This window comes from Periplaneta americana, chromosome 12 (genome assembly GCF_040183065.1).
Source record: "Periplaneta americana isolate PAMFEO1 chromosome 12, P.americana_PAMFEO1_priV1, whole genome shotgun sequence".
Classification (NCBI taxonomy): domain Eukaryota; kingdom Metazoa; phylum Arthropoda; class Insecta; order Blattodea; family Blattidae; genus Periplaneta; species Periplaneta americana.
In genome coordinates, this window is record NC_091128.1 from 85,526,017 (window position 1) to 85,538,485 (window position 12,469).

The 12,469-nt window shown below is 36.2% G+C and overlaps 1 protein-coding gene across 2 annotated transcripts in view; it reads left to right on the forward strand.

Annotated features, from left to right (window-relative positions):
- LOC138710650 (cilia- and flagella-associated protein 298) overlaps positions 1 to 12,469 on the forward strand; it is a 429,392-nt gene that overhangs the window by 5,201 nt on the left and 411,722 nt on the right. The window contains exons 2-5 of one of the 2 annotated variants that reach the window (XM_069841690.1): positions 370 to 605; positions 1,830 to 2,065; positions 2,965 to 3,135; positions 5,403 to 5,618. In XM_069841690.1, the coding sequence (XP_069697791.1) occupies positions 467 to 605; positions 1,830 to 2,065; positions 2,965 to 3,135; positions 5,403 to 5,618 (762 nt within the window). In that variant the 5' untranslated portion in view covers positions 370 to 466. Of the gene's footprint in view, positions 606 to 1,829; positions 2,066 to 2,964; positions 3,136 to 5,402; positions 5,619 to 12,469 lie in introns of both variants that reach the window. The other variant, XM_069841689.1, reaches the window with a different exon arrangement.

Consider the following 12,469-nt stretch of genomic DNA (forward strand, 5'->3'; position numbering starts at 1 on the left):
ATCCCTATTTGAGCAATAGGTAAGTTAAAAGAAATTGTCGCAGAAAAACAGTTAAAATTCGTCAAATTTAGATCGCTATATTGGTGACACTGGCAATCTGTAGCCGATGGAGTTTCTTCCTCTTTATCTTCTCATGAGTTTCTGCTACGGCTTAGAACAGGGCTAGAACATATTAAATATCTTTATATTCGCCCGTATTTCAAGCGCTATGCCCCAGCTTGTATAATCTTGTAAGCAACGGTCTCGGCTGTCCCTCCGTTTTATGGCTAGCAATAGGATATCCATGAGCATTATCATAGTGGGCCATGTAGAACATGTTGCTATGACAACAGAATAACATTTGTGAACTGACTGCATTCTGACATTTAGGTTATAATACCTCGATGGTCGAAATATTTCAGTGTCGAACGTACGCCAAGTACTTACTTATTTCGTACTTTAACAGTAACTGTAAAAAAGCTATAATATGGTGAAACTAGTAATTAAAAAGGGAGATCAAAATCAGTTTCTATACGAAACTACTGTCAGTACTCCAGTGGATGAAATCATTAAAGAAGTGACAACAATTTATAATGGGAGGTTGAAGATCAGTCGAATATGTGATGGTAAGTAATTATGAAATATTGTCTTAATTTTAGTTAGTATAGGTGTTTTTTTTTCTACGTGTTCATAAATGTAGGCTATTATGGGACATAGAGGCAATGAGTTATGTCTGTTTTGGATGCAATTATTTATTAAGGCGCGTATTAGATAATCTATGAAAGAAAAATACATTTGTGTGCGTATAGATTCGATCATATTTTCTATAAATTTGCAATACCGGTATTTAGACAAAATGTCTTGAGTAGGCTTACAATTATAGTGTGTCACACTAATCTCCGCTGTATGCTCAAATACTGATGACAAACAGAGAGATTATTCGGCTAAACTAGCGCAGAGGTAGTTTCGCTTATATACCTTGCATATACGAATGTGTGACAGGTTAAGTTTGGTTAGTTTAGGTTTTTATTATGCCTTGCATATTCGTTTAACTGCATCTTCACAAAAAAAAAAATCCCATATAAATTCAACGATTTTCACTTCCGACATCACCACCTCAGCACTAGTTTTACCTTCGAAAAGCCTAGAACATGGAAGAGCAGCTCCAGTGAGTTCCATGGTAAATACTGTGAACGAAATTTTTGATAAATCGGTTTAAGTACGTATTCCCGTGGCTCATTGGTGCTGTTCTCTTTAATTTTCTCTGTTTAGTAGACATACTCTTTTCGTAACGTCCAGTTAATACTTTATTACATAACTGAATATATGTGATTTGATTATATCTGTGTTTTTATTAAGTCTTTTAATTTGTCTAAAAACAGCAGTGTAATCAGGTATGAAGATTTAATGTACAAAGATAAATAATTATCAGTTTTAAGAAATAACTTAAATTATTATCAGAGCAAGAGACAATTTTCATTTAAAAATTAAGATTTCTTCTACATAAGTTCCAAAAACACTGCTGTATCATCTTCGTCATAGATAGCACCACTACTGGTACCAATTTGAGTGCAGCCTATACACGCACGCGACCTATACCCGTGGAAATATGGTATTCCCTCATTTAACCTAACCTAACATAGCCTAACCTTTGTCTCATATTTACCAAAATAAACGCTGGCAGAAGGTAAACCACAGTTCAATATGATCCCTATGATCGAACGCCACCACTAATATGTGCCAAATTCGATAAACCCATAGTGCTATTAAAGTAACTATGTTAATCCTGGGTAATTTGTATTTTGAATGCAGTAACATTGCTGTACCAATTGCCTTATTAATTGTTATAGAAATGGAAGAACTTGCTAAGCACGGGACTCTGCTACCTCCTAACATTATGGGTCTTACGGACGAGCAAGTAGAAGAACTGAAGTTGGTGGACGAATGGGGTGAGAAATGTGTTCCTAGTGGTGGTTGGACCTTCAACAAAGATCCCATTGGAAGGCGAAATGGCAAGCAACCTAATGAGAATATGCAAGATGTTATTAAGAGAACGACCGAAGAAGCAAAGAAAATGGTCTCGAAGGTATATTACTTGCAGCATTTGTGTACATATGTAGAGGAAGTTAGCTTGTAATAGTATCATTTGATAGTAACTTACGTCTTTCTTCTGCAAACCGCAGATCTCAAAAGTCATAAGTGTTGCATATTATTGCACGTCTATAAGTTACTATATGATTTTTATTAGCAGCAGTGCCTTACCTTAGATTCAGGCATGAATCTAGAAATTACTGTAATGGGGAGGCTCATTAGGCTATATTATTATCATCTGTCAGCCAAGTATCATACCAGATGATCCATTACAGTCTTATGCCATCTCTTAACAGGATGTCAAGTTGTTTTCTTTCCTCTAGGATATTCTTGTCAAGACTACAGTGCTTGTCTAGGGATCGCGAGCACTGTGATGTTACTATATGTATCTGACCTGACGTAGGAGATGATTGTGTCCAGTGCGAAGGGAAGGGTTGCACAGATCTAGGGTGACCATACGTCCTCTTTTGTCCTGACATGCCCTCCTTTTCGTAACTTATTGCCTAATATTTTGAAATTATCTGATTTGACGCCTTTTGCAAATAATTTGCCTGTTGGTGGCAGCAACATTGACGGAATACACTCTTTACCAATTGCTTACAAAGTAATATTAAATTCACATTTTGTGTGGCCTTTTTATATATGTACAGTATTTTTATAATAATTATAGTTCCCTTGGATTTCATATGTAGTTACCTATAACATAATTTTTATTAACTTATTAAGTTTTATCATAAGTATGCTGTAACAATTTTAATCTTTAAGATAATATTCATTCAGGAATCCTGGTAATCCTAATTTAGTCAGTTATTTTAGAATTTATTTAGTAAAGATGCAAATTAAAATACAGTGTTAAATAACGTGGAATTATGTGTGTGTATGTATTGTTTACAGAAACAAGTCCAGAATAATGTCTGTGTAACTTTGAGAATGGTTCAAGATGCTCTGGATATTCTGAGGGGTGCAGTGACAATTGTGTATCCTATGAATCTCCCTCCACATGATGTTATACGTCAAGAATTTGAAAATACTGAAGATCTTTCCGGGTTGCAAGCTTCTTTGGAGGTTAGATATATTATTTTTAAGCAAGGATAATGTTATGCATGTTTATGCAAGCTGTTGTGACTTTTTTTTTTTGGTTGGTGGAAAAGTAGGTAATCACTTACTGCTGTTACAACTGTTTTTGCCATCTCCATGCTTTTATGTGGAGATTGTGAACAAATTTGGACTGTTTTTATATTGTTGTCCATGTTTGGTATTGAAACCTATGAGGAATACTTTAAGCACTCATGCCACATTCCAAAAGAGTATTCATTGCTATGAATGTTATTAAACAAAATCGCGGAGTTGGTTTGAACTTTGCACGCTAAATGCAATATTGATACAACATTGTTCTTTGTGGCTTTTAGAGAAACTTATAAAGATATTTCATCCAGAAAATCAAAATTTTTCCTACTCGGCATTTAAAAGTTTATAGAACTATCTAAATCAGGCTAGATTTTTAATAAACGTAGATAAGTATATTTTTGAATGGGGTAGGTAATGTAAAAAGGGACCTGAGTCACTAAACTCTAGTTTTCAGATAATTGAAGAAAATTGTTTTCTTTTCTTTGCTATTTAGAGAAGGTAATAATAATTATTATTGTGGTAATATAATATAACTTTGAAACAATTTGTTTGCATACAATATTTTTATGTTTTGCTTCTGATTAAACTGGAAAGTGTTCTTTGGAAAATATTTGACTTGGGTACCTTTTTGCATTCTGCTAACCTGGTGGCATTGGATTAAAAAAAAACATTCTGCTAATATTATTGGTACTAGTGGTAGTTATTTTCTGAATTTTTCAGTTAAATCAAAGATGGAGTAATTTATCTTGTGACTGTATTTATTTAATTACTCAAAACTATTTCGATTACAAGAATCTAAAACCACCTATATATGATATTTTATTTCACTCTATCTTGACAGAGTTTCTATTGCGTTTCAAATGAGACTGTCGATTTTTTGTACAATCTAGTCCACCAGCTTGAGCAGTCAAAGCTGTAATCACTGTCCACCATGATCATTTTCTTGGATTACTATCGCTAGATATATTTCTTAAATCGGAGACTAGATTAGCAGCATATGGACTGATCCACATAGGCAAGTGGAAAAAGGGTCTTTGTGGTTCAGACCACACCCTCTTCAGGATGCTTTGTTGAGATGGTACATAATTATTTATTTAGTCCAGTAGAAATGATGTAAATTCATTTGCGCCTTTGTGTGCCTGTCCATGATAAATGTAGTAATAAGCAAGACAGTTTTTAAATTAAAAATACAAAATATTTTCCTTGTGATTTGCTTGCAATAGAATGTCTTGAACAGGTATTTTGGGCAGATCAGTATTCTCCATAATCAAATACTGGACCCAGCATATTCCTGTTTTGTTTTGATTTTTTGTTCGTCTCTAAATTGTGAATAAAACTTTTTAGAATACCTTGGATGAATGCACAACTCTGTAGCAGCAGCCCTCTTGGATATATCATTCAGATGAGGACTAAGCGCCCTTATTTTCCTTCCTTCGTAAAAACATCAGGTGTCAAGGGATCTCCCAAATCATATACTGAAGTTTTCAGAACTGTTTCGCAGTGTAGACAACATGAAGTGTAAAAAGGTACCTAAGTCATAGATTCAGGTCCCTTCTTACATTCAACCTGGAAAGCCATATTATATATATTTCACTGTGATAGAAAGGCTGTCAGAGGCAACTTTTATCATTAGTATATGGAACTATCCTCAGTGGATATAAAAATGCATTTAATTCCAAATGACCAATTTGATGACTTACGTCTCTTTTTAAATCGCCAATTCGTTTTAAGAATGAAGTCTGTTTTTTAGTCAGAATTCATGAGGACATTCTTTTGAAATCTTTTCTTCAAAATTGTTCCACTCAGAACAACTGTCCAGGATCTTTTCTTCAAAATTTATCTCTCCAGGATGGTGTATTAGAATCTTATGGCCAGTCACCTTTTATGCAATATTTGTATTTGCGAACTCATAAAAAATATGCAGGGAAGATGCAGCACTATAGAAGACTGTAAAATTTGTGGATGTAGTAATTTCAATCCCAGGTTACCGTAGTTATTCAATTCAGTACTGGTAATCACTGTATATTTAAATTCTAAGAATAGTTTCGAAGTGACACCGTATTATTTTGTTGTCTTAGATGTTGAATATGGTACCAGTAATAATTAAATGACTAGGCCTACTGAAATACAATAATTTCGTACAACATATTGCTTGAAGTTTTAAAATTGAAAACAGGTTTTGTAAAATAATATTTTATTTTTAGGTCATTGAAATCACCCAAGCACAGCTGTGGTTTTCTGGACGCGAAATGCTGCGTGGAAAGAAGTTATCAGACTACATCGGTAACAATGAGAAGACTAAGCTGATAGTGAAGCTCCAGAAACAGGGACAAGGAGCTCCTGCGCGGGAACCAGTTGTTAGCGAAGAAGAGCGCAAGCAGATGATGTTGCATGCTCACAGGCGCCAGGAAGAGCTCAAGGTACCACAACATCTCTACCTGTAGTGGTGTAGTTGTATCAAGTTAATGTGACCAGAATTTCTGAAGTTGAAAACGAGATACGTACTGATACCTGTGCGTGAGTCTCCGCAACATCTCGAGTTCCATCTTCTCTTCGTCTTTCTTTTTGCGACACTAGTCGCAGATGTACGGGATGCTTTCTTGGAGCTGGGGCTCGTCCTCGAGTTCGAGACACACTGCGTGGAAGAAGGTGGGGCAGGTGCCGCAGTTCACGTATTTATTCCCCGCGTCCAGGGCAATCCTGTAGGCAGCATTGGTCTCTGGTGCATGTAAATATGGTTGGGTGCCACCGAGAAAATTACTTCTCTTGGAAGAGTGTGATTAGCAGTGGGTTGAGTGTGGATCCGTCGTCAGTACCAACTGAGAAATGGTATCCCACATTGGGCGCCAATTGTCGTGCGTCGGTTTCTGTTGACGTCCCTCTGGCGTGTCGTCGACGTCTAGAGAGGGGAAACAGGAGTGACGGGATAAGAAGGTAGAAGCCTATTTTGGGGGAGGCGATGTTGCAACGATGTTATGCCCCACGTTGGGCGCCAATTGTCGTGCACCAGTCTATTGACGTCCCTCTGACATGTCGTCGATGTGTAGTGAGGAGAAACCTGTAGCTTGTGGGTGGGGTGATGATACGGGATTATGATGAAGTTAAGGTAAGACTTTAAATAATAATATTGTTTATTGAGAAATAACAAGAAAGTATTAAAATGTTTTTCCCTAGTTCTGTGGTAGGAGAAAGGGGAGGGTCGTGATAGAAATGCGGGGAGAGTTATGATGGATGAAAGTAAAGTAAGAGTTTTGTGAGATGGAGGTAGGGTAACGGGAGTGCCTGGGGAAAATCGGCTTGCTCTGATGTACGTTGTGGGTGGAGGGTATGCAGGATAACGAGAGAGATGGAATCAGGTAGACGATTAGTTCTCGCGATCGAGAGATCTAACAAGCCGTAGCTCGCGACTTAAAACGCGTCCTCGCAAAGGGTTCGGGACTGAAAAAAACTGAATATGTGAGCTCCAAGCCTGTCGGCCACTTGTCTCACTCCTGGTTACACTGCTCCACTGAAGGAGCTCTAGAAAATTTTGAAGGGGATAAGCCGAAAATGGACGTAACTTCTTAGGTACCACATACGCGAGGAGAGGAAAATGTGATCAGATTGATCACAGGACAGGACGAAGAAGAAATGGCGAAAGGTGTAAGTCTGCACATTGAAAGGAACTTTGTCATTTCGCAGTGCAGGTGAAGTCGAGAAGACTCATTCGTCTGCTGTTCGATGACTAAGGCAAGTGAAGGCCGTCAGAAGAGATGCTGCAAATTCTAAATCTGCAAACTGAAAGGTTCTCTGTTCTTTCACAATGCGACTAGAGATAAGTAACCTCGTCCATGTAAAGGGTATTTTATAGAAGCTGAACCAGGGCATTTACGTCGTTTCATCAGACATTGGGGAACTTTATAGGGAAGGGCATGTAAGATTGTGGCCCATTTCTCTTAGAGCTTATCCCGACATTTGTCTTAGCACTTTAGGAAAACCACGGAAATACCTTAGGCAGGATGAGTTGTCTCTATGTAAAAGACTAGCCAATTGGCTTTTAGATAAGGGGTCGATTGAATTATGACTTGAGTCAGACTTGAGAAAGTACTTCATTACTTAAAGAGACATGAATCGATTGTTTATTGATAAATGAACTATACAGAAACTGAAAAAAAGTACTCCATTACTTAAAGAGGCACGAATCGATTGTTTATTGATAAATGAACCTACAGAAATGGGAAGAAAGTACTCCATTACTTCAAGAAGCACGAATCGATTGTTTATTGATAAATGAACCTACAGAAACAGGAAGAAAATACTCCATTACTTCAAGAAGCACGAATCGATTGTTTATTGATAAATGAACCTACAGAAACGGGAAGAAAGTACTCCATTACTTCAAGAAGCACGAATCGATTGTTTATTGATAAATGAACCTACAGAAACGGGAAGAAAATACTCCATTACTTCAAGAAGCACGAATCGATTGTTTATTGATAAATGAATCTACAGAAACGGGAAGAAAATACTCCATTACTTCAAGAAGCACGAATCGATTGTTTATTGATAAATGAACCATACACAAATGGGAAGAAAATGCTCCATTACTTCAAGAAGCACGAATCGATTGTTTATTGATAAATGAACCTACAGAAACGGGAAGAAAATACTCCATTACTTCAAGAAGCATGAATCGATTGTTTATTGATAAATGAACCTACAGAAACGGGAAGAAAATACTCAATTACTTCAAGAAGCACGAATCGATTGTTTATTGATAAATGAACCATACACAAATGGGAAGAAAATGCTCCATTACTTCAAGAAGCACGAATCGATTGTTTATTGATAAATGAACCTACAGAAACGGGAAGAAAATACTCCATTACTTCAAGAAGCACGAATCGATTGTTTATTGATAAATGAACCTACAGAAACGGGAAGAAAATACTCAATTACTTCAAGAAGCACGAATCGATTGTTTATTGATAAATGAACCATACACAAATGGGAAGAAAATGCTCCATTACTTCAAGAAGCACGAATCGATTGTTTATTGATAAATGAACCTACAGAAACGGGAAGAAAATACTCCATTACTTCAAGAAGCACGAATCGATTGTTTATTGATAAATGAACCTACAGAAACGGGAAGAAAATACTCCATTACTTCAAGAAGCACGAATCGATTGTTTATTGATAAATGAACCATACACAAATGGGAAGAAAGTGCTCCATTACTTCAAGAAGCACGAATCGATTGTTTATTGATAAATGAACCTACAGAAACGGGAAGAAAATACTCCATTACTTCAAGAAGCACGAATCGATTGTTTATTGATAAATGTACCATACACAAATGGGAAGAAAATGCTCCATTACTTCAAGAAGCACGAATCGATTGTTTATTGATAAATGAACCTACAGAAACGGGAAGAAAATACTCCATTACTTCAAGAAGCACGAATCGATTGTTTATTGATAAATGAACCTACAGAAACGGGAAGAAAATACTCCATTACTTCAAGAAGCACGAATCGATTGTTTATTGATAAATGAACCATACAGAAATGGGAAGAAAATACTCCATTACTTGAAGAGGCACGAATCGATTGTTTAACGTAAAGGCAACATAATAAAATTACAAAATTTGAGAAAAATTAGTGGATGCAGTAATGTTGCCTGTTAATGTGTACAATTTATTTCTGAAAAGAAAGATATGATTGAGAAAACAAGACTAAGCTCATCGCCATGTAGAATTGATGCAACTTTGTGACAGCAAAAATTTCAAATTTAATAAATCTTACACAAAGTACCGGTACCAACAGTAGTCAATTTATTTTTTCATTCAATGCTAGCGTACTAACGTACAGACAGTCCATACGGGCTGTGTTTGATGTACAATGGTGTATGGACTGTCTGTACGTTAGTATGCTGCCATTGACTCCACCGCAACTTCTCTTGAGTCTGGAACACGCTGCACAAGCAGCTGTGCTAGCAGACCCTGTTCTTCGCTGATGGTGACATGTTGAGCAAGTGTAGAGCCTTGGCTGGCAGTCTTGAAATACAGAACTGAAAAAGAATCATAATTTGAGCACACATACAGTAATTTCCTGTTTGAGGGAATTACATGTTGTTCAATTTGAATTTGAAAGAAGACGACTGGCAGGACAGAAGACTTTGGAGGATGGCAGTAGGAGGCAACCCTTGAAAAGAGGACACGCCTTTAAAAGTAAAAAGTAAGTACATGTTGTTCAAGTTTACTTGGATTTCTAGTAGTATTAATAGTCTGGGAACGGACCTTCCAGAAAGCACAGACTGTCACTACTGAGTGTAATGAAAAGTAGACTATTAATTTTTCACTTAATAAAACGTCAGTTATGTTTTATGACAGAGATCCCATGAAGTTATTTTAAGGTGCAGGTATAGTATAAACATTTTATATTATTAATATATGTGCCATCATTATGTTATTCAGTATAGAACTTTATTTAAATTAAACATTTTAACATTTTGTGTCTGGATGCTACCATTAACATTTCCTTGGAAACGTTTTACTGTATGATGTCACAATGAAATACATTTCTTTGGAAACATTATATAAAGTTACATTTTGGCACCGAAAATATAAAAATTCTGCAAGAAAAGTATTAAAAAATACGTGTTTTTTGTTGTTTGACAAGAGAAGTGAAGTAACAAATACCGGAGTCGAAAGGTAAAATAGAAACTGCTGAAGTACCTGCTAATAAAAGGTAAAATAATGTTAAAATCCATCATACCTTGTAAAATTGTTCTTAAAAATTTTCCTATCAGTCCTTTAGCCTACACTAAAAGAACAATAATTAATACATTTCAGATATGATAAATTTTGCTCATAATACTAACAGTAGTTTATTATTTATTTTTTCTAAGTCATGCATTTATTATTGATTCAACATATTCATATATCTGCTTTGATACTGCATATAATTAATGACAATAGCTTGGTAGTACTTACCAAACAAGCATCTAGCTTTAATTTAACGTTCTACCATCATATTGTAATAGTGTAGTATAGTATTGTAGTAAGTGTAGTTTTAGTTGTTATGGTGGGTCCTAGTAAATAGTCTATCAGCGATTTCTTTCATTTCACCTCTAGCAAAAAAAAAAGACAAAGTGTAGTGATGATGGTAATGACACTGACTGTGACGATGCAAAACTTTATCACGAACCATTCTTTTGGGAAGAGGGCGTGACTACTGTGCAAAAGGTGATAAAACTAATACAGTCGTTAAGTGAAAGTGTCAGTTCAGTTGTAGGGGATATTTTCATTTCAGTAAACGATGGTCTGCGACAGCCATTGCTAAAACTGTATCTTAGGACTCGTTGTGGTAAGAATTTTAGAAGTTTTGAATCTGAATTGTATATTTCCTTGACTGAAATACAGTACTGAGCATGATGCAGCATTCTGTTTTACTTGTGGATTCTTTTTGAAAGAAGGTAGATCAGGTAAAAATGCATTCGTTCGTGGTTATGAGAACTGGAAGCGAGCACTGGAAAAGGATGCCAGTTTAGGAAACATGCAAATCGGCCTAGTGTAGTACATAAGACATCTATAGTTTCTTCGGGTTTGTACAGGGAAATGAAAAGAAAAGGTAGTCAGGTTTCAGCTCTTACCCAAATCAATGAAGCGTATACTGCTGAAATGGTTACCTACATAAAAACAATGTTAGCAAAATGCAAGATTGACATATAGAAGTGTGTAGCACATATATACCATTGTGCTAGTGTATCCCTGCGGTGGCAGAGTGGTAAGGTTTCAGCCTGTCACGCAGACAGTCTGGATTCGATTCCTGGTCAGGTGTGGAATTTTTCATTGAAAAATCCATAGTAACACTTGTGGTGGGTAAGATTGCAGTTGGGGTTTTTCTGGAGGTTCTCCCATTTCCCCATATTAGGCATTTACATAATTCTGTCAACATTTCTCTATTCCGTCATCATTCCATAGCTTTCTCCGAATGCTGGCGAGTAGAGTTGTTTGCTCGAAATCTGGTATGCAGCAAATCTTAGTGTACCGGTAGTCAGCTGGTGTGAGTTTGGGAATGTGCCTAGGTTGAGGGTTAGCACAATAGGTCTTGGAAGGTCGCACTGCTGAAATTCCATTCCATGGTGTCAGTGTTATAAGCTGTGTCTTTATGATGTTCAAGCTCTCTTGCAAAGCAAAGTTCCACAAGCAACTTAGTAATTGTTGATGTTTGCAAAGCTGTAAAATCTGCAGCATATTTCTTTAATTTATTACAGATATTATGTGTATTCATATCTGGATTGAAAAGACATGAAATGTTTGTTGCCGTACAGAAAAGTATGGGGCTTGAGGTATATGAACTTAGCAATAAGTGAGACTCGTTGGGCAAGCCAAATTAAAGCATGTAACTGCTATAAAAAAATCCGCCATACTTTTTGTGCTTACAAATCATGTTGAAAATAGAGGAAACATCTGCAGAAGTGCAAGGAATACTGGAACAACTACATTTTTCATATTTGTTTCATCTTGGTTTGTTTTCTGTAATTCTGAAATACTTGAAAAGTTATTTCTAATGTCCTTCAAAATGAAGACTGTGACATAGGAAATGCTTGTATTATTGTTCAGGCTAATACTGAACGATTGAATGATATGAGAAATTCACTAAGAGAGTTTCAAGTTTTATTGTTAAAGAGCAAAAGGCTTGCTCCAGAAAAATAGTGTTAACGTTAATATAAGTACTCACAAAAGAGACGACTTCCACAACATTTATACAAATATATTGTGACAGAACAACTACCCAATAGACGAGAATATCTTTGTAATGAGGATGACTTGAGAAAGGATACCGATATTTATATCCTAATAATTGAAAGGACAGTTTCAGAACCGAACAGAAGATTTACGTACCGTAAATAGCTCTAGTCTTAGTGGAATAAGCGCTTTACATCCAGAAACTCCACCTTTCTTAACATGCATGAAGTTCTAAAGTCTTTTGCCGAACATTACCTCTGTGATACAGATAGTGTTCAAGAGAACTGAAAGTTTTTCGTAAGACAACAAGTTGCTACGAATATAAAAGTGAGTGAAAAGAAATTCTTTTAATAATTTCAGTTATCTTTTCATGAAATATGCAAACTAGGTGTAATTGCATTGACAATTCCATATTCTAGTACTTAGTGTGAACGTTTATTTTTTTGTATGTGGAATATAAGAACATACCTCCTTAACCGAATGGCAGATGAGCCCTTAGGCAGCCAAGTAATTCTTTGCACTGAAAGGGAATTAATC